Source organism: Vanellus vanellus (assembly GCF_965231255.1).
Source record: "Vanellus vanellus genome assembly, chromosome: 18".
Classification (NCBI taxonomy): Eukaryota; Metazoa; Chordata; class Aves; order Charadriiformes; family Charadriidae; genus Vanellus; species Vanellus vanellus.
In genome coordinates this window covers 2120097-2142838 of record NC_138923.1, presented here as the reverse complement: position 1 = coordinate 2142838, position 22742 = coordinate 2120097, and the positions used below count along the sequence as shown (strand labels likewise).

Sequence of the window (22742 nt, the reverse complement as noted above, 5' to 3'; positions counted from 1 at the left end):
CACGTAGCCATTATTTGCTTAGCTTTTGGCAACATATTTGACTTAATATCATATGACGCCCTAATTACAAATTTAGGGCTATACAATCTCAATAAAGCCCACATTAAATGGATGGAGAGCTGCAAGCCCATCTCCAAAACAAGGAGTCATCAGTGAACAGAGATGATTTAGAGGGATTCTGCAGGAGTCAGTCCCAGCCTGACAGTAATCAATGTTTTCCTTATTGATTGAGAAATGAGCACAAAACACAGCTGATAAATTATACAGCTGCTGGAGGCAGAGGGACTAGCAGTGAATAATTATGACAGAGAAGTTCTACAGAGCAACTGAGATCTTTTCTGTGCGCAAACCCATTTTCACTTGGCAGTATTAAAATAGGGCAGCTTTCGAACAGCAACGCAGGAAATGTTTCATCTAAAAAAGACGGGATGTAAGAAGTCTAGACATCATCAGGGGACGGTATGTCGGAGGCAGTTGCTTTTGCAACACTCCAGCGACACGGCGCTGGCCCCAGGTGCAGAAATTGGAGGCAGAGGATGGGAAAAGCGGGACCGTCCTGGCCGTGCTTTTCCGCGGTGCAAGGAGCTGCGGCCAGAGAGGGGACGGCTTAAGTCCCAGAGAGGGGACAAAGTCCCTGAGCTGTAGGCGCCCCATGGGATGCAAGCCATGGGGATGGGCTCCAGCCCACAACCTACCACCAGCTCTACCTCACAACCATGCAGGGACCTGGCCACGCTCGTCCCAGCAGCGCTTTCCAGTTCACTCGTCTCCGTCCTCTTGGTATCCTGCTGAAGCGTGATGCTAAAAGCACGCGAGTTCCCAAGAGAAAAACAAATGGTGTTGCTGAGTTCTTGCATCAGGCTTGGGTCACGCTTCCCCCCCTCGCCATTGTTTTCCGCCACTAATTGTCGACACATTTATAACGAAGGGAAGCTGAGGTGGTTTGCAGAGGAGGAGGCTGGAGATGAGACACCCAAGGTGCGGAGGAGGGTCTCTGCAAGGAGCAGGGGCCCGGCTGCAATTTGCCTCTCGATGACTGAGTTACACCAACAGCGGAGAGGCATTTTCTTGGGCGGATTCCGGCCCTGCAGCCCCAGAGGGGCTTTTCCGTCACCTGCTCCTAAATCACCCCCGGCTCAGCAGCCCACGGGCCCCGGTGACCCTTCTGGACAGGGCCAGGATTGTGGCATCTTGTGGCCAAGGTCCAACCTGGCGAGGCCACGGCCCTTCACAGCTGCTGGGGAAACGCTCGGCTCTGCCGGTATTTTTAGCTCTGTCCGCCACATTGCTCGAGTTCCCGGCGTGACCTAGTTTGGCAAGGCAAAGCGCTCGCCCCGCTGCGTCCCCGTGCCGGGGAGGATGCCGACGGCTCTGGGAACAGCTCCCCTGGGACACCGTGGCCCCGGCACACAGTGCTTTGCCTCCCTGCAGATCAGCACGGCTGACCCAGGGGAAGATTTTGGGGAGGAGGAGGAGGAGGAGGAGGAGGGTCCCGTGGGAGCCAGGGCTGCCTGCAGCGGGGACACGTGCGGGGCCCCCGGGTGGGCGCTGCCCTGTGGGGACGCAACGGCCTTTTTGCTGGGGCTCTGCGATTCTACTTTTTTCTTGCCTCATCCAAAAGCAGCAGCTCCCAGACCAGCAGGGACACAGCCTGGGTTTGGGTCCCCGAGGGAGTTGCCTTCAGCGACTCAGCTTCCCAACTGGCCAACCCGTACAGCCAGCCCGCGGGTGCCCTGTGGAGCCACATCCAGTTTGGCTCTGGCTATGGGGAGCGGAGCTGCTGTGATGTGCGGTCCGTGCCCAGGCTCTGGTGTCACAGAATCACAGCATCCCAGACTGGTGCGGGCTGGAAGGGCCCTCTGGAGCTCCCCCAGTGCCACCCCCCGCCAGAGCAGGGGCACCTCCAGCAGTGGCACAGGACACGTCCAGGCAGGTTTGGAATGGCTCCAGAGTGGGAGACTCCCCCCCCCCTCTCTGGGCAGCTGTGCCAGTGCTCTGCCGCCCGCACAGGAGAGAAGTCCCTCCTCAGGTTGAGATGGAACTTCCTATGCTCAAGTTTGTGCCCGTTCCCTCTTGTCCTCAGGTCCCCCCTGCCCACGGCTCCGGCAGGGACCAGGATCAGCCCCGGCACTGCTCAGCAGCGGATGTATCTGCCTCATCCTCCTGTAGAGCCTCCCCCAGCAGGCGCTGTGCTGGGGGCCCTATGGCAGTCCATGCGATCCTGGTGCTCGAGGGACAGGGGCTGGCAGGGTGCTACCAACCACACCAGCCAGCTACTGTTTTAAGTCATCCATCCCCTTCCAGCACTTCAAAATCCCCACTTGCCACCCTGGTTTTACTGCAAGGGAGATGAGCAGGAGCGCTCTCCTCCCACCGCCTGTGTCGCACCGAGGAACAGCCGCAGCGCAGACGCCACCTCCATAAATGTGGCAATTCTTGGGCACTTCGAAAACCACTTTCCTGACACCAGGAGTGCGCTGGAAGGTTCACTGCTCTCGGGAGAGGAGCCCCAGCAAGAGGCACGCTCACCCCGACGACCCCTGCAAGGCTCAGCTCTCCCCTCTGCTTTCAGGGATCAAAATCTCCTTCACCACCAGGTACGTGTCCCCAACAGGAGCTCGAAGGTGGCGGTGGCCGGCTTGGGTCAGGCAGCCCCACACCGGCGCTCTGGGCTGCAGCCCGGGCACCGATCCACGAGGTCGGCACGACCTCCTCCTCACCAGCTCTTTCCCGCCTCATTACGTCCAAAATCCCAGGGGTGCACCGCCTTGCCAGCCCCGCTCTAAAAGCTTTTCTGATCTTTGCTTCGTTAAAAGCTTTCCATTTCCAGCGAGGAAGCAAGCGGAGGGCAGGGATTTTACAGCCCCCGGGTGACTTAGTGCTGTGCTGAGCCACGGGGCAGCAGTTTAAGGGGTGTCCTGAGCCGGGCTGGCATCCCCCAGCTCTGCAGCGGAGAGAGAAGGCACCCACCACCAGCCACTTCCAGCTAATTCAGCACCTAATTTGGGAGGGGGACAGCAGCAACCGCCCAGTCACATGCTGGAGGAACAGACCCACACCAGCTGGAGGGGGGAGAGCACCGAGGCGGGACTGAGACTGATGAAGCCAAGGACAACAGAGCCGGCACGCGCACCCTTCCCCGCCACATCCAACCACACAAGAGCCAACGCGCTGCACAGCCCGGGCAAATTGTCACGCAAAGAGCAGAAACAACCCTTCTGGCCACGGCAGTGAGTGGCTGAACACTGTCACCGAGTGCTTCTGCCTCGAGGCAGCCGTTAGTCACCACGAGGAAAAAAGAGTTTCGCGACTCAGCCCACACAGAGGTGGATGCACACGTGCCCGAGATGGAGTTAAAAAAATATATTGGATGCAAATGGGACAACCGGTGCCAGAAGGCATCCTGCTGTGCCTCCTCGAGCCCGGTGGGGTGCGGAGCACCCTGGCAGCCAATGCCAAGGGAAGTGGGGCATTTGGGGCCACCTGTGACCGCCCATAGTGGCCCACGCAGCAGCAACGCGCTCAAGCACGGGCGCAGCCCAGAGCTCACCCCGTCCTGCCCGGGGACGCGGGGGCAGATCAGGACAGCTCGAGCGAGGCACCGGCCGTATCCAACATATTCCTCTGGGGCTGTGCATCACATCTAATGTGCCTTCTTCGAGGAAAAAAAATGTGTCATTTATGGTACATTTAAAATTAATGCGCATTTGGTGTTCTTTCTGATGGCAAATTACACATCGCATGAGTGCTATAACGGAGAGCTGTGCTCGTCCCTGCCAGGACGGCATCGCCCGCCGGTGCTGCTCAGCCTGCCTCCCTGCTAAGGATGAGGTTGCCAAAAATAAGTATTTCCAGCAGCATCGGTTGCATTTGTACCTCATCGGTACCAACCCCCGGGGTGCCGGGGGTGGCAGCCGGGGGGACTCGGGCTCAGCACAGCTCTGTGTTGAGGCCACATCGGACCAAAATGTGACTCCTCACTGGTAAACCTCTGCACTTCCAGAGCTGGAGGCCCGGGTGCTTCGTCACAGAAAGCTCATTCCTGTCCATAACCTCCCGACCGTGTGAGGCTTAATTAAGAGCCACCCCTGCTGGTGCCGGCCGCAGCGGAGAGCGGTGACAGTGGCTCTGCCAATTACCTGTGAAAATGCCACGTTTGCGCTAAGTGATGCTCAGGCCCCAGGTGCATTCCCAGCACTCAGAACGCTGCTCAGGGCTTCTCCTGCAGCGTGTCTGCAGGAACAATCCCGACACACAATTAAATAGATTTATGATATATTCACTTCTAAAACCAGGGTGAACATTAATACCACTTTGGGTTTGCTTTTCCTTATTATTATTTTTTTTTAACCAACAGGCAAATGCTTCTATTGCTTTTGCTACTGCCACTGTTTCCCCTAAAAGCCTTGAGTTCAGGGAGAGAAGGGGCTTTGGCAGTGCTGACGTGCCCAGCACGGACGTTCCCAGGCTGCGGTGCCCCGGACACGTCGGCATTTCCCAGCTTTCGCACTCGGCGCCCGCAGGCAGCTGCGCCCCATCCCGATTTCCCAAGGCAGCGGGATACGGGTGCAGGCATGGATGCCCCACCAGCTCCTTCCAGCACTATTTATACCAAAGCCCAAATTAAGGCCATCACAAAAAGGAGGGTCAGACCCTCCGTGACCCAAGGAGAGGACAGGGACAAGGAGCGTGGACACAACCCCCACCAGACCCAATGGAAGCGGAATCGGCCATCAGCCGGGAAGGGGCCGCTAATGGGAGTCTGTGCCCTGGGGCCAGCAAAGGCCACAGCACAAAATCACGTTTGTCCAACAACCAACGTCTCAATAACCCGAATGTCTCCTGCTCCGGGAAGCCACAGTCCTGTGGTGAAACCTCACATCCCGTGGCCGCGTTGCAGGAGGGCTCTCAGCACGGCGGGCAGCAGCGGGCACCGGTCCGGCCTCGCAGAGCCCCTGCGGGAGAGGAAAATATTTGCTGTATTCCTCATTTGCTGATTTTATTACCGGCTCTTACTCACAGTAACAGTAAATTAAACCCAGAGGCGCAGTAAAGCCCCCGCATCTTGACAGCTTAAACACAGTCCTCAGGCAGCACGCAGGGAAAATCACACGTCGGAAGAGGTCAGGGGAGCACGAGTAAATAAGATGAGATTAATTTTGGAACAACACGCAGTGAGAATGACGTCTGCCAGGGAAGGAGCATCGCAGGTCCCGCTGCAGCCCCGACCATTCCCGCCACGGAGCAAAGCCCAGAGGGGCTCCACAGTCCCAACCGGCTCCGCACGGGGTGAGGAACCCGAGAAGCGGCAGCAGGAGCCATCGCAAACAACCGTGCTCGAGCCCGAGCCGCACGGCACGAGAGCAAAGCTCTGGCCCTGCCCGGGAAGGCTTCCCGGAGAGCGGGGGCAGGTGCTTCCAGCTGCCATGTGGGCAACAGGGGTTCGTTCTTCTTCCCAAACCCCACCGGAGCTGTGTCTAAGAGCTGAGCAGCGCATGAGGCCATGTTAATGAAGCAACGAAATAAGTTCGTTACTTGCACCGAGCCACTTGCAGCAGGGTCAGCCCCAAAGTGCTGCCCCGTGGGGACAGGAGTGCCACCGCTCACCAGCACGGGAGGAGCCCCGCTACGGCGTCCCCTCGCCAGGCGTGGATGGTGGCTGCACTGTCGGCCCTCCCCCTGCAGGAACTGGGGCACAGTTGGAGTCCTGCGAACAAATTTCCCCCAAACACCCTCCCTCCTCCACGGCTCCCCCTCTCCAGCGGGCGCCTGGGTCTCAAGTCACCGGCTCGGGGCGCGTCTGTCCCCCCGGCGCAGCAGCCACGGTCACCGGCTGAAGCCTCGGGCAGCACAGGCTGTGCCCGGGGGCATTTGTCACCCCCCTTCTCCACGCTGGCGGCTTGGAGGGGCTGAGCCCGGGTCGCCCAGCAGGACTGGTGCTTGACCCACTGCAAATCCATCACTGGGATGTGTTTCTGAAAGCTCATTGCAGATTTTACCCCCAGTGGTCGGCCACGATCAGACATGTCAAGCCAAAGGCTTTCTGGGGAACCTTTCCCACTGCAGCTACTGCTCACGGCCGCGGTTCCTCAGGACCTCGCTCCAATCCTGCTAATTCATGTTTGGCCTCAGCTGGCATGACGATTGTTGGGGGAACAAGTTCTGTGTCCTCTTCACCCAAGATGAGACCTTCAGGCTTCGGCAGCTGTTTTGTCTCCTCCGGCAAGGGCAAATCCATCCAGCTTCTGGTCAGACTTTACCTTTTGGGGGGTATCACACACCTGTGAAGAAGTGGCAGGGAGAGCAGGCAGTTTCCAGCCACAGCCAGCACCCACTGGGCCAGCGAAGCCCAGCAGGACGGTGGCCGGAGCCAGGACAGCCGAGACAGGCAGACTCGGGCTCTTCCAAAGACCCTTCTCCTGCCCCATTGCTCCATTGCCCCATTGCCAGCAGAACAGCCACGGGAGTGTCGCTGCAGAGCACGAAGGGGTGCTCCAGCACCAACCCGGTGGCACAGGGCTGGGCGTCCAAGCGGGCAGGGACTGCTTAAAGTCTCTAAAGATGGAATTGCACCCGCGAGTGCAGGATCACTGGGATGCACCCAGCTGTAAGCGCAGGATGGGGCTCAACTACGGACAGGACCCTGCGCTGCCCGACCCGGCAGCTGGGCAGACCGCAGCCAGCAGGAGAGTGAGCTGGAAAAACAACTTTGCTTTTAAAGTTGTACCATAATTGTTTCACATTCCTCCACGCAGAAGGAAAGATTGGTTTAATGTCCAGGGCTCAGCCACGGAGAAGGCAGCTGGGGAGGAGAGTTGTGATTAATTATTTAGAAGAGACTTTCAGCCGCACATCAAAGGTTTATATTCTGTCTTCGTACAGCTGAACTAAGTGCCATTTCCCCGTGGAACAGGGCACAAAGCAAATGTAGAGGCTGTAATTAGCACACCCAGGAGCCCAGTGTTTTTCTGTTTTCTGCAACTCCTTCGATCTATCCCACCGTGGCTCCAGCAGCGAGCGGGGCTGTTGGGAAGCGTAGGGTTCGGATACGCAACTTGGAAATGAATTCCCTGTTTGAACAGAGGGGAAGCGCTCTCCTGGAGCAGCACAGAGCAGTACGGCGGTGCTGGGTTCAGGCTGACGGACCCGTCGTCCCGCTGGGAAACAACCCATGGTGCCTGTCCTGCCCCAGCCGGCTCGGCCACCGGCACAGGGGCAGCAAGCAGAATCGGTCGCTTTTTCACAATCCATCCATCGCCAGGAGGTCGGAGCCAATCTCTGCTGAAGGCACTTTTGTTTATAAACGTATCTTTCGAAGGCTGAAGGTCACTGGCCCAAGATGGGCTCGCTAAGGAACCAGAGGATCTCGGTCGTCTCTCGGGTTGGTCTGTACTCCTGCTCTATTCTCCGTTTCCCAGGGAAAGGTTCCTGTGCTGTAACCACCTATAAATACAGATGTTGAAGGGACTCACATCTGGTTTGCTTCCCCTCGTGAGAAAAACAAAGCTCTAAATCGTGCCGCTGCTGCACGAGATGTGCTCCTCTTGTGTTTGCTCAGAGCGAGAGCAGTAAGGTGGGCGCCCACCTGCACCCCCTCCTTCCCAGGCTCGTCCCAGCTTAGGAGCCCTCCCCGTAAGAGGCACCACCACCCCCCTGTAACCCACCTCATCAGAAATCAAAGCTCTCCAGCCCGACAGCCTGTGCCAGCTGCTGCCAGCTCTACCTCCATTTCAAAAGCCATTTTTAAGTTTTCTTCCCAAGAATTAATTCTTTCCAATAGCAGAGAACATCCTCCGGCAACTGCAACGTTTTCCATACAATTGCATTAACCAAAATCTGCATCAAAGGTCTGGCTGACCCTCGCAGGGAAGGTCTCCGATCACTTCCACCGCTTCTGGGGGGAGCCTGGGGCCAGCTGGAGGTGCAGCCCCCCGCCTCGGGGAGGGCTGGAGCTCCTCTGCCAACAAAACACTGACCTGACGCTGGAAATATCATTTTGTGATATTTCGGCACATCATTTTGTGATATTTTCGGGAACGGCCTCCCCGGGTAAAGGCTGCACGTTCAGGGACGCGATGCAGGGCAGGTAGAGAAGCAGAGCCTGCGCCACCAGAGGAGAGGAGGTTAAATGCAGAGAACAGGTCACACTTCACAGCGTTTACAACCACCGGGGTCCTCGGTGGTGCCACCAAACCCATTTCTGGCCTCAAAGTCGTGCTGCCCAGCTCTGGTCACGCCTGGAGGCAGCGCCGCCGGCTGCTGACGCGCTTCACATGGGAGGGCCAGGAGAGCTCAGCAAAGGAGGCAGCTTTGAGCAGCGTCTTCGGTGCTCCGGTCGGATGACAAACCCCCTCAAGGCAACAGCACCTAGAGCCAGAGATGAGCAGAAGGCTTTACAGAAAGCAAGAATTAAGCTCGATTATCCCGTCGAGCGGAGCTATCGGCAACGACAGATGTGAGACAAGAGCAGCAAGCACCGGGGGACTTCTGAACAGGGTCCAACTCGCACGGACTGCTGCAGCCCTCAGGGGGGAAAAGCACTGGAGGCTTCTTTCCAATGCTCAACAATGCACCGAGGGACTCCCACGGGGGTGAGGCACTGAAAACCGCACGTGTTTCTTTGCAAGTCTGATATAAGCAGAGGCACGTTGGGCTCTTGGTTGTTGACAACTTTTTCCTCTGTGGGACCCAACACAAAGAACCACGCAGACGCTTGAACCCAGCAAAATACCTTTATTTCACAGGGCAAATACAGCCAAGTAGTGATTCCAGAGTTGCCCGGCAAGTGTCAGCTCCGCGATCCGTCAGTAAGTGTTCTGCTGATGGCTCGAGGACACAGGCTCTACAGCTAGCGTTCACAGTACTCCATTTCTTAGGTTTAGATTTCAAGTGAAATACGTTCAGACTCGCTCCTGTCAGAGCACTGCTCACAAGTACGTGGTTCAGAGTCACTGAGGAGTTAATTACACAGTTACCTGATTCATACGAACAGAAACCAACACTGCTGCGACCCCCAAACCCTCCCTCTCTCCAGTGCTGCTGCTCGGAGCCCTTTCGCCCACGGCAGGATAATACCCTGTTGTTCTTTGGCCCTTCGCAGTAAAAACAGCGACAAGAACACGCAGCAGCAAAAAACCAAGGCAGCGTTTAACTGCCCCTTCCCGGCACGTTTCCCCCCTGCCAGTCTCAGAGGGATTAATAACCGGCCGCTCACACCGGCTGCTCTGCGAGGGAGCACGGCGTACCTCGGCCACCCTGGCGGGGGGTCCAAAGGGGCTCGGGAGTAATGCGGATACTGTGCTTAGTGCTGGCAGCGGAACGCCCCACACCCCGGCTGCAGAAGGAGGAAAGCTTGCTTAATTTCAGCTGTTTGGGTTTTTTTTGTGTTTTTTTTTTATTATTATTATTTTTAATAAATAAATATGGCTGCTGTCAGTACCAAGGGGTGTAGCTCTCAGCCAGCAAGGTCAGACTCTAAGTGCTAGCCTGGCTCTCCCGTGCTGCTCGCCTGGCCGCCCACACTGGGGACATTCCTGCGCTTTCTTATCTGCATATCTTCATCCTGAAGGAGGAAAAAAGAACACAACACAACATAACACAACACAACATAACACAACACAACATAACACAACACAACATAACACAACACAACATAACACAACACAACATAACACAACACAACATAACACAACACAACATAACACAACACAACATAACACAACACAACATAACACAACACAACATAACACAACACAACATAAAATACAAACTTATTCTTCAGCATCCTCTCTGAGCTGGATAAAATCTGTCCTCTTCCCCTCCACCCCTTCTTTGTCCACTAACCGTTACCCACCGGAGATCAGCCCAGCACACAAAATCTTTACGCCGCCACTCCCGCTCCTCACTCGAAGCACCGACGCCATCTCGCACCCTCACCTGGGCAGCGGCCCAGGCCACGCACCTTCCCAAACCGCCCACACGCTCCCCCGGAGAAGCCGCTCGTGTCCAACACACCGGGCTGCTTCACCCCAGAAGCTGCCGGCCATGCCGGCCCGAGTAAGAGCCTCAAGGATACGACCCGGCCGAGCTTCGCTTCTCAGGCTGTGGGCGGCATCGCGCGAAGTCTGTCCTCGGGGCACGTTTTCCTCGGGGTGGACCGGAGGCCCCACAGAATCAAACAACTTTGGTTGGAAGGGACCTCTAGAGGGTATAATCCAATTTTCTGCTCTACGCGGGGCTCTCTCTAATGCTCTATCTGGTTCTTCACGGCGTCTATTTGGGTTTTGGGCACCTGCAAGGATGGAGTTTCCACCATCTCCCTGCACAACCCATTGCAGTTCTCAGCCACGTTTACTGCGAAATACTTTCCCCTGTACCCAGGGAGGATTCCCTTTAGCGCAAATTGCGCCTGTCACCCCTCGTCTTTCTGCTGTGCGTCTCTGCTGCCGTCTTCTCCACAACCGCCCAGCAGGCAGCTGCAGACACCAGTCAGATCCTCTCCTCCGAGCTGGAGAAAGCAGCTCCCGCAGCCTCTCCTCACGCTGGATGCCCTCCAGCCCCGATCCCCTCCCAAACAGACCCAGGGAGCTGCAGGTCAGGTCTGAACCGCGGCCGGGTTCTGCCCACACAGCACCGCTGCAGACGACTGACCTGAACCGGGTGAGCGAGTGTCATTTAGTGTCTGCACCACCCAAAAAGCAAACCTATTTCTGCACCGTCCTCCTCGGCGTGGCCCTTCCAGGTGCTTCTCTCAGAATCCTTCCCCACACCTCCACCTCACACCCACCGCACACCGTCCCCACGGGGCTCAGCAGCGACACAGGCGTTGCCTATTGCCCGGGCAGTCCGTACCGAGTCCGAGTCTTCTTCAACCTGGTTGCTTATGAAATCGATATAATCATCCTTCTGGTTGTCCAGAATTTCTTCCTCGTACTCAGTCTGGTAGTCTGACTCATCTAGAGAGAGAGAGGAGAGAAAACACACTGGTTTCAACAAGCACTCGGAGAGGCAGAGAAAACTGGGAGAGGAATGAGAGGTGTCTCCGCGGAGCACTGGCGCAGGGCAGGGTGACTGCTGGCCAACGCTCCGCAGCTCAGCAAACTGGGACTACTCAAAGGCAGATACCGGCTCTCCAGCCACATCACAAACTAAACCATGTCCTGTATGTCAGCTGGTGTCCTGGAGCCCTCCAGAATCTGAAGAGCTCGGAGCAAGGGCAGTGAGATACAAACTGTCCGCGTTATGGTGGTGGGTGCCCGATGGGACACCGACAGCGGCAACGGGAAGCTGCTCCCTGGTGAACGTTCTTTGCAGAATAGCTGCTGTCTCCACCCGCCAGTCCAGACAAGACCTGTAGAACCCCTCCAGAAGACATGCCTGCCCATGAGCTCAACATGCCTGAGAAGCTCAACATGAGCCATCAATGTGTGATAACAGCCCAGAAGGCCAACCGTATCCTGGGCTACATCAGAAGTGTGGCCAGCAGGGTGAGGGAGGTCATTCTGCCCCTCTACTCCACTCTCATGAGACCCCACCTGGAGTACTGCATCCAGCTCTGGAGTCCTCATCATAAGAAGGACATGGACCTGTTGGAGCATGTCCAGAGGAGAGCCATGAGGATGATCTGAGGGCTGGAGCACCTCTCCTATGAGGAGAGGCTGAGAGAGTTGGGGGTGTGCAGCCTGGAGAAGAGAAGGCTCCGGGGAGATCTTATTGCAGCCTTCCAGTACCTAAAGGGGCTACGACTTTTTACTGGGGCATGTAGTGATAGGACAAGGGGGAATGGCTTTAAACTGGAAGAGGGCAGGTTCAGCTTGAACATTAGGAAGAAGTTTTTCCCTGTGAGGGTGGTGCGGCACTGGGACAGGTTGCCCAGAGATGTTGTTGAGGCCCCATCCCTGGAGGTGTTCAAGGCCAGGCTGGAGGTGGCCTTGGGCAACCTGGGCTGGTGGGAGGTGTCCCTGCCCATGGCAGGGGGGTTGGAACTTGATGATCTTCAAGGTCCCTTCCAACCTAAACCATTCTATGATTCTATGAGCTACTGATCCAAACTCCCCTGGCCACCTCGGTCACAGACGCGCTGGACACAGGGACTTCCAGGCACAGAGCTCTTCCTGGTGCAGAGATGATCATTACCCGCCTCACAATCCCTCATCCACAGGGGACAGTGACATTTACACTCCCCTCCTCTCCGCAGGGGACAATCACCCGCTCGCTCCGGTAATCCAGCAGATTAACATAATTTCGGGAAGCTCAAGAACTGTGCACACGGCGGCGGGGCGGGCAGCAGCAGGACATGCCGCCGAGCCCCCAGCGCCGAAGCCCTCTGCCGAGGCAGGAGATGCAGCGCTGCAGTCAACGCCTCTCCCAGCACCTGGAGATCACTTCGGGGTCTGTAAAGCAGAGAGAGAGTCACCTCCAACAGGACCGACTCTCTCCCACAGCAGCTCAACACGCAGCGACCGGGCAGCGGCCCTGGCACGGCACCCCCCAGCGCCGGCAGCGGGCGCAGAGCCCCATCCCAGCCAAGGTGGAAACCAACGCACGCGGCAGCCGGACCCAGCAAGCGGCAGATGGGCACCTCCCCTTTCGCGCGCATTCTGGCACGCAGCTCTTCAGAACGCAAGTTCACGCGTTAAGATGGCAGAATTTTATTTTATTTTGTTTTATTTTTTAATTTTGACACTAGTTTTTCCGCCACTTTCATGAGAGAATTCAAGTGTGCTTTGAGTTGCTGAAGCAATACCTGTTTTTCAGCCCACTAGCGAAGAAAGCGGCTCGTGTTTAAACCAGATTCTTCATTAAGTATTTCTTTTGGGAACAGTCAATAGCATCTGCTCCACGCTGAAGGCAACAGCACAGTCTGTTCCACAGCGTTTTCTTCTAACACCATAACTACAACCAACTGCCAGAACATTGGGATTAAAGACATTTCGTTGTTTGGGTTTTTTTTAATATTTTTTTTTTTTACTGTGGATCAGAGAATTATCATTAGTTTATACTAAAACCACGACTGATAATCTTTGATAAAACTCACCAGAGAAACTGGAAACTCACCTGAGCAGCGACAGAGGGCACAAACAATAGTTTGCAGTTTACAGCTCCCATAAAACTAACGACCGTCAAACCCAAACTCCTCATTTTTTTCCAAGCACTGTTCAAGCATTTAACAGGTCCTTCTACAGATACTAAACCCCAAGAGGAGCGTGTCCCTTCTCACGTCCTTCACACAGCAGCTGCGGGCGCTGGAGGCCCAGAGGGGAAAGGAGCACAGAAGGTGGGTGCTGCTGTCCCTCACGGCCCCTGCCATCATCCTCCCCCTCCCCCTCCCGGCACTGTGCCTCTGGGAATCAACGGCCATCGCTCCTTTACGCTACAAAAACTCCCAGAAGCAACAAGTGGGGCCGTGGCCTCGGTGTGCCGCTCGCCACCGCAACACCCAAACGCTGCAGCTGGAGAACGGGACAGTGAGGCAGCGACGAGAGCGGGGACAGGTTCCCAAACCCGCCGGTACCGGGGAGCACGTTGACAGCAGGCAGGTCACGCTTCTCGTGCCAAAGATCTGCTCGGTGATCCTGTAGCTTTCAGCGTTTCTTTTATCTGTGCCCGATTTCTGCAGGCAACACAGCACCCCGAGGGAGATCGGCACGGTGCGGGTGGCGGGTTCGTGTTCCAGCAGCACTGACAGAATTCAATGTCCACGGGGGAATCTGGTGGCTCATCCCAACCCCAGGCGCATCAGCGCTTCCCGACAAAAGTACTTGTTAAGCAGCAAAGATGCAGACCTAATGCCCAAAAACGGTGTCCCTTGAGAGGTTTTGGGACTTCTCCTGCTCTATGGCAGGACCGGGCACTCCACACTACGAGTAACGCTTCTCTTTCCCAACGGCTGTCGCTACAACTGCGCTGCGACACGACTTCATCTCCTCCAGCCGCGGCGCGCAGTGAGCGCGCCACCTCACCTCACCTCACCTCACCTCACCTCACCTCACCTCACCTCACCCCGTGAGCCCCGGGGACATCGCTGCTTTGAAAAACGGGACGGGAAACCTGCTGTGGGAAATCAGCCAAGAGCCCGCGCAAATTCGGTCCTCAGAAATCCCCTACAGGCGGGAGCGGGACCAGAGCTGCGGCTGAGCCACCCTCGGAGGATGGCACCTCTGCTCCCCTGGCCGCGGCCGCCTAAATCGCAATTCCAGCTGAATAAAGACAGAAAATCCCAATCGAGGACAGGTTTGGATGCAGAACAGAAACACGGCCACAAACACTGCAGTGGCTCAGCCGTGAGAATGAGCTTCTGTTCTCCTACAGACGCTTCCCCACCTGCTCCCCGGCAGCGCAGGTGCTCCGGGTCCAGCGCAGGGCTTTGCCCACCTTCCCACTCCTCACTCCTTCCCGAGGGACAGGCTCCCCCTTCCCCCCTCAATGGTTCCAATCATTCCTCTCCATTTGCTCAAGAGTGGGGAAGACGCTTCGCTGCCCCTTCCCCCAGAGATACCAATTCTGACCCGGAGGCGCCCCCAGCCTCTGCCCGTCAGAGGCACCTTTCACCCTCGGTCCCGACGCGTCCCCCTCTCCCAGTCGATCACGTGGTCACTGTCATTCTTTCTTCAGAACAAAATTATTGACATAATTTCTCCACCCAGCCCGAGTGCGGTACGCTGTCAGGACAGGCAGAGCCTTTCCGCATCCCCGCGGTTCGAGATCTCGCTCAGGAAGGGATTTCCAGGGAGGGGAAAAAAGGTTTCCCCCGTTTGACAGTGCGTTTCACAGCCAGGCTACCGAGAAGCACCCCGTGCTCTGACCTCCGCGGCGCAAAACCAGTCACACCACCTTCACCATCGTCGCGAGCGGACAAACCCAAAGGCTCACCAGTGCGTACGAGGAACCATCTGACAGCGGCACGGCCACCGCCGGGGAGCAGTGACCCTCCATCTGAGCCGGCCTCGGTACAGACTGCTTCCCCCGATCGCTCCACGCACCTCGTCAGCAAAAGCGGTGCCGCCCCAGAGGCACCATGGCAGTGCCACGTTCAGAGGAATGCCTCTGCAGCTGCTGCTCACCGAAAAACAGGCAAGGTGATGGCAGTGTATTTGAACAGAATTTCCTGCGTTCTAACTTGTGCCCATTGCCCCTCGTCCTGTCACTGGGAACCACTGGAAAGAGCCTGGCTCCATCCTCCTTCAGCCCACCCTTTAGATACTTGTACACCATAATAAGGTCTCCCCTCAGCCCTCTCTTCTCCAGGCTAAAGAGTCCCAGCGCTCTCAGCCTTTCCTCATAAGGGAGATGCTCCAAGCCCTTCATCATCTTAGTTGCCCTTCGCTGGACTCGCTCCAGCAGTTCCCTGTCCCTCTTGAACTGGGGAGCCCAAAACTGGACACAGTGTTCCAGTTGTGGCCTCACCAGTGCAGAGTAGAGGGGGAGAATGACCTCCCTCGACCTACTGGCCACACTCTTCCCTATGCAGCCCAGGATTCCATTGGCCTTTTTGGCAACAAGGGCACATTGCTGGGCCATGGATAATTGACTGTCTACCACGACCCCCAGATCCTTCTCCTCCGAGCTACTCCCCAGCAGGTCCACCCCTAACCTGTACTGGTGCCTAGCATTCTTCCTCCCCAGGTGCAGTCACCCACAACATCGATATAAAAGGTCCTTCAAGACACAGCACCCACGTGTGTGGCACTCTCCTGCCATCCTCCCCCTCCTCTGGAGCCTTCAGCGTCCGTGAGGAGCACGTGGCACCTGCCCGTCCCACTCACGCGCGGCCCCTCCTTAGCCCAAAACCTGCCACATCTACTTGCTGAAAGACACGTCCCCTTTGTTGCACTCGTGTCCGTGGCCTCACCCAGCACAAAGCAGCTCTTCCTAATGGGGGCGAATAATGAGAAACTATTTAAAGGAGGAAGATGAGTCCCAGTGCGCTGGTTAAACCACAGCGGGTCTCGACGCCTGTGCCTCGAATCACCGTGTTACGTGAACTCTTCATTCTTATTCACCATGGCTGTTTCAACCACATTTGATTAATATTTTCTTCATAAGGCATATGATCACAATTAGCATTTCAAATTACCGCAGGGACATCTCTCCAAACAGTCACAGATGGGAGCGCTGCTAACTTTAGATTTCTCTCTGCAAGAACGCGAAATCGGGAGGAGGGGGAGAGACTGTTTATAAAGAGCTCCGGCACTGGTGAGAGGCTCGGAGGTGTCATGCCTGCAAAGCTCTCCTCCTTTTTGTTCAGCGAGTTTTGGTCACGGGCGCGTACGGGGAATGGGGGCGCAGGGCAGAGCTGAGGCACTCGAGTGCCTTCCTCTGAAGACACAGGACCCGTTACCCATTCCTCGTTAGTTCACCAGTGCTCCCCGTAACGGGAGTGTATAAAAAACAACGGAGCCAGCGAGTCACTCCTGAGCTACTCGCTCAGCGGGAACATCCGACTCTGGAATATGCCTCTCCCGGAGGAGGCAGCAGCAGGGGGACACGGAGGGTCTGGCCTGGGGCGAGCTCAGGTGCAGCCGCAAGGAGAGGCTCACTGGGGACAGCCCTATGGCTACTGGTGGCTTTGCTCAGCAGACCCGGGGTGGGCAACCAGCCCCGGACCACCACGGCTCGCAGCACGGGGTGTGAAGAGGAAGCAGTGAGACGAGGCACGCAGGAGGAGCGCGCAGCCAGCCCGGCCCCGCTGTCTTCCCACCGCTGCCGCCGCGCCAGCCCGGTTACCCGACTCACCGTCTGCCACGGGCGCCTTCACAGGCTCGATCCTGGACACGATTTCTGCCAAGTCCGTAAAAGAGGTGGTGGGACAGGTCACGTTCTGAAACACAGCATTATGGTTTAGGTACGTTAACGAATATACACAAAAAATTCAAACATTTTTATCATATAAAAATAACCTTTGTCAAGAAAACTCTGGACAAACAAATTCCCCACGACTGCCCCCTCAACAGCCATTACTCATCAGTGAGTGATTCACGAACCGACTCTCCTGATGCAGGTCTGGCAGCGGAGACGGGATTCCCAAGTGGCTCCTTCACCATCCATGCAACAAGAAGCCTTATTAAAAATTTAGCGAACTACGGAAAAGACCACAAATACAAGAATCGGCGGGTCTGGGCTCTGGGACAGACAGCGCTCCTTCTCCATCGCTGTTCCTTTGCCAGGGGGCCGGGCTGGGCCGGGCGCAGCCCCCAGGGAGCCTTTGCCTTCCCCTGGGAGGAGGAGAAGGGGCTCCAGTGGTGTGGGACACCGCACGCGGTCCTGCCCAGAGCCTGCGGAGCGGTGCCGTGGGGGGCAGCCCAGGCACTGGGGTGACCAGGACCCACGCGGGGACCCCAGCACGGCACGGAGCCGGAGGCGCTGCGGTGAGCAAGAGCCTGAGGTACGTGGTCCGCCCGCAAGGAGAAATATTTCCCACTGTAATTCCTCTTTTCAATAAACCCTTTCTATTTTTACTCTGTCTCACCCAAGCAGTGGGTTGAGCGTTCTCTATTTCGGGAAGTTGCCTGCTCCAGTTTCTCCTCTCATAAAACCCAACTTTGGCATTTAAGAACAGTGTTGGTCTTCCCGCGCGCCGCACCAGCCCTACCTCGGAGCCTGGCACGAGGTCACCAGATGGAAACCCGAACACCCCTCACCCTTTTTTAAAAACCAGTGATTGTCATTAGTACCGCAGCAACCCCCACCCCAGAGCAGAGAGACGGGCAAGCACTGGCCGGGGGCACGTTGTGGGCACCGGGCTGCCAGGAACCGCTGCGACAGCCGTCCTCCTAAACACCCAGACCCGGCCACGTGCTTCCAGACAGGGCAGTTTCCTAACCCAGGGGTTTTTATGAGCAATTCTTTGGTTTTCTGGCAAGAGCACCGATCCTACGAATCATATGGCCCCTTTGGGGGTCACAGCAGAAGCCCATTACAGCCGCAGATCGCTCTCAGTTGACCTTTAATCCGTAACTGACTTTTGATGTAATTCAGCACAGCTGAAGCAAGGTGCGGATCCAGGACAAACAGCTGGTGGGGAGCGGCGGACAGAGAAAAGCCCAGAGGGGATTAAAAAAAAAAAAATACCTGTACGAAATGAAACAGCAGTAGCTGAGGACACACGCTTTAAAAAATCCAGAAGTGGGGGAGCTCAGAAGCTCCGCGTGACCATTAAGATACCATAAAGAAGGGTGAGTCAGTGCAGTCTCATTTTGAACATCCGACCTGAATGGTCCCAGGGAAGCGTTTGCAGAAGGCTGTTCCCCAGGACAGGGGAAGGGGGGGGGGGGGGGGAAAGCATCTATAACTTCATTTTGCGCCACATGACTAAGCGAGGGATATGGGCAGGCTCTGGCCGCCGAGCGGACGCAGCAATGCCGGAGGCAATCGCCCGTACTCGCAAAACGTGGACTCCGAGCAGCGGGCACAGCGGCTGCACCCAGCGCTCGGGCGGACACGTGCCAGGTTGACCTTGGGAGCTCGGAGCAGACGGGGACCGGCCCTGGAGGGGACACGCGTCCCAGGCACTGTGCCAACAGCTGAGCGAAGTCCTGCAGCGACCGTCGCCAAAAAGGTGCTTCAAGAAAACCAGCATCAGCTCCCGTGCTCCCGCGGATGAGTCGCGAGGACAGAGGAGTAGGAAGGCCACCATAAGCGTGGCCGTACCCGCGGGAGCATCTGTTCGGGTCACTGGCACGCAGACGACCCCGCTGTGAGCCGGGCAGAGGACGCCTGGCGCGGCAGCGGCGCCCCAAAGCCTGAGCACTAAGACTGGAACACGGCTTGTGGGAAGCCAGGTGTCTTCCCACGCTCATCTGACGCTTTGCAAACAGGAATTTAGTGTTTAAGCACTTCCTCTCACTACTTTTAAGGACAAAAACCACACTGCCATCAGTTAACACAAGGCAAAGAAGTGTCTCGGATTCCTTCGAAACCCACTCTAAAAGCTTTCTGCTGATACGTTTGGGTTTTGTTTTTTTTTTTTTCCACGGAGGAAAGTATTCTCTTCGGCACAATCTTTATAAAATAAATTAGAGGAGAAAGACAGTTACTATTGTAGTCTGCTAGATTATATTTAGCTTCGACTATGAATAACACTTCAGTAGACAAAACTTCCCCGAGAAGATCCAATTAACGGTATTGCATTATTCTGTGCTGGGGAGGAGTAAGGGTTGTTCAAGTGGAGTTTATGTACGGTTCCTGTTGTTTGTGTCTTCTGTATTTGCACTTTTGAGACAAGATAAACAGTGATTGAATGATGAAAGCAAAGGAAAAGTATCTAAATGATCAAATATCTGGAGTTTTAAAGAAAGATTCAATGCTTGAAACATGGCAAGAAGATGACAAGAAACCGCACTCAGCTCTCAGATGTTGAACGCTCCAGAAATAGCTGAAGAAGTAAAACATGCAGAGTATCAAAACCTTCGCTAATGAAAGGCAAGTTAAAAATATCAGCTGTTATGCTTGGAAGATAGCGGAGCTACAGGACTTCAATGACTCTAATGGACTATGAAAAAAAAAAAAAACCCAAACCAAAAAACCAAACATGAACACCCCAGTGGTGGCCTTGTTATTTCGTAGAAATAAATCTACTGAAACAAAAGTCAGATGAAAAAAAAAAAAAAAAATCTCGTTTTTTACTGGACTCGAGAGTTCTCAGAGGAAGAGCAGAAGACCTCCTACGTCCTCGGGAGCACAGCCGGGAGCTGAGCCGTGGCCTCAGTTTGGGGAACGCCCAAAGCCGATGGTTCCCGCGCCATAACCCAGGCAGTTTGTTGAGTCACTCTCCTGAGCCCGTTGTTTTCACACTCCCGGTGTCTCAGCGATCAGCACCTTCTGCCCAGTTATCAGCTGCACACACGGAAACGCAATGACAGGCTATGTCTACAATGAGTACATGACATATTTGATCCCCAGGGCAGCTGAAGGGCCATAAAAACCAGTGTAGATTGTAACAGATGTTCAACATCTGCTTGATGCACAGCTGTAATACCGGGATTTAACTGAGATATTAGCCCAAATTGCTGTATCCCATATAATGGACAATTTTAAAAGAAGTCTTCTTTAAAAAGAGGCATTTGGTACAGCACTGAATATGTTTCAGCTTGTTATCAGTTGGCAATAAAAGTTAGAGGATGAAATAAGACATATAACTATTTCCGAGACACACAATTTTCTCTCCCCTGACTTCTTCTTACGCCTATTAACACACACAAACACCCCCCCCCTTCCCCCCCCCAGTTTATAACTAGCCTTAAGACAAGGTCTCAGAGGCAGAATGGGGACCGTCTTTCTGCAGCTCAGACTAACGTATCTCCCAGTCCAGGTCATCTTCCCAGTGAGAAATAACCAGCTGATGAGTTTGGGGCTCCCCAGCTCACCGGTTCGCTTCCTGTAAAGCTCAGTGCCGCTGTGCTCCTCCCACAGCCACCCACCCTGCCCAGCAGCTTGGGTGGGACTCAGCTGAGGCTAGGAAGCCATCGGCACTAGTTGCCCTTGGCTCCCTTCGTGTGGCTGGAGCCGAGGGTGCCGTTCACCTCATCCCAACGGAGCCATTTCCATTTCAAGTGACTCACACCCGACAGAGGCTCATCTCTCTCTGGTGACAAATGGGGGGTCGAGGGCAACTAGCTCAGATGTGGGCATCATCCAGCCCTCCATTATTGGGCTAACGTCCATCCCTGCAAGTACTGCCCTTCCTCTCCCCTCGCTCACGCCACCCCCCTCCTAGCGAAAGTGCTCTACCACCCATGTCTGGAAGAGACGCAAATCCTCAGTGTCATTTTTCACCCCTATTGACTCTCCTTAGTGAGGCTCGCTACAGTTCCGATACATTTTGGCAATCGCTTAAAATATTATTGCTCATTTCCCTATCTCTAAAAGACGATAAAGATGAATTACTGGGTAAAACCTGAAGCCTTTGTAGCACTTGGGTTTTAAATCAGAGGAATTCAAAGGAGGATGAGGATAATAAGCCAATAAATTATACTATTGTACCCAAGTCCCCCAAAAGGTGGTAACTGCTTCTTAAAAACAACTGAAACTTCCCTGCCAAGAAATTCAGTCAGGGCACTGAGTTATGAACCAACTCTCGAAGCTGACCTCAATCCTTCAACTGTGGAGCCAAGAGAACTTTATCCCACTTTTAAGTAGAAATATTAACGGAACTGTAACCCCACAGCAACACTACGTAGCCTGTAGATTTACCGTAATTGGGCATTTACCGAATTGTACATTAACCGCCGGGATGTGCTGAAGCGGGCAGAACAAGGCGCCTGAGACCCAGTGCCTCGGCAGCGCTGCCGGCTTCTGCGGAGCCTTAACGACGGCTCTCCCAGATGTCTTTTCTGTTCTCTCTGTTGAGCAGTGAGGAAGAAAAGCAACAAAGGAAGCAATCTACGGCTTTGCAGGGCTTTTAACTCTTAGCTAAAAACACATCTCCAGCTATGGGTTTAATTCAGGTTTTCTGGAAGCATCTGAGAACTGCTTTGAGTCACATCCGGAACGCCAGCCCTGGCCGAGATCAACGCCAGCGATCCCAATTCCCACCCTCTGAGATGAGCGCGGGACGGCTGGCGGGAGAGAGCCACTGCCCTGGCAGAGCGGTTTCTAGTAGCAAGAACAACATCCAGGCATCACCTAAGGCTTGTGGCACAAGAAGAAATGAAAAATAATTCTTAGAAAGCTATTCGTTCCTCCCCAGCACTACTGAGGGAGACAGTCCACGCGCGCAGTCACGCGATGGGTACAAAGGTGACCCATCAGCCGAAACCACAGACCATCCTCTCTCTCGCGGGCCCCGCTGGGGCACGGTCACGGCCGGCTCCAGCGCTCGGCGCAGAGGCAGCTCCGCCATCAGCTCTGAGCGCCCTCGAGACGGCCGGCGCACACAGGGAAGGAGAAGAGAACACCGCGTGTAAACATGCACACGGCAGCCGCGCGTCTCGGACAACGCTGGCCACCGGCGAGCATCCCGCCTTCCTTCCAGGACAGTTGTGTTGTGAGCGATTCCACGTTTGGAACAACTGATCGTACCTTTTCTTGCCTAAAATACAGTTTTAGCTAAAATACACGCGTGCTCGCAACAGGGACTGGAGGCAATCGGTCGTACTCCTTCATGCCCCCGCGCGGTCTGCGGGCCGTACCCAGCCCGGCGTGCACCTCTCGCAGAACAGCGCGTTTAAACCCAACAACTCACATCAGTTTTGGATTTGCAAGTCTCTTGCCTGTCCTTCAGCATCTTGTCAAGGACTCCGCTCCTGCACCACACGTTAAATACTGTTTTGCCGTGCTGATATCCCACTTCCTGGAAAAAAAAAAAAAAAAAAAAAAGAGAGACAGTCAGGGGAAAAAAAGTAATTAATAGCTAAAAAAACCCCATGATGTCAAATCTTTTACAAATCAGTAGGAAATCCAGAGGTCCACCCCAAAGCCAGGATGTTCTTTCGCTACCTTCCAGCCTCAGCCACATAAGCTGTTCAGCCTAAGAATCCGGGGAACGATTGAGCAAACAAGGTGCTATTTTAAGTCCAAACGCTACCTTGACCTTTGACCACAGAGCACGCAATGAAAAGTGCCACCTGACGCAACTATTTTTACAGCCGTGGCTTCAAGCAGGCTGCTGAGAGAATAACGCCGTATAGAGAGAAGCTTAGGAGGTGCACGTATATGCCCTTCCAGTACCGGCACTTTCTCTGGAAGAAGGTAACACCACAAATTAATTTGTGTCTTCTCCTCTCTTGGCTCAAGAACGGCCAAGA

General features: G+C 55.2%; 1 protein-coding gene across 2 annotated transcripts in view; it reads right to left on the bottom strand.

Moving 5' to 3' along the window:
• Positions 1-8718: 8718 nt before the first annotated feature.
• The window catches only part of PNPLA7 (patatin like domain 7, lysophospholipase), a 137035-nt gene continuing 123011 nt past the window's right edge, over positions 8719-22742 (bottom strand). The window contains exons 32-36 of one of the 2 annotated variants that reach the window (XM_082492496.1): positions 22181-22288; positions 16735-16819; positions 10852-10955; positions 9440-9562; positions 8719-9334 (exon numbers count right to left, since the gene is read on the bottom strand). In XM_082492496.1, the coding sequence (XP_082348622.1) occupies positions 9482-9562; positions 10852-10955; positions 16735-16819; positions 22181-22288 (378 nt within the window). In that variant the 3' untranslated portion in view covers positions 8719-9334; positions 9440-9481. Of the gene's footprint in view, positions 9563-10851; positions 10956-16734; positions 16820-22180; positions 22289-22742 lie in introns of both variants that reach the window. The other variant, XM_082492495.1, reaches the window with a different exon arrangement.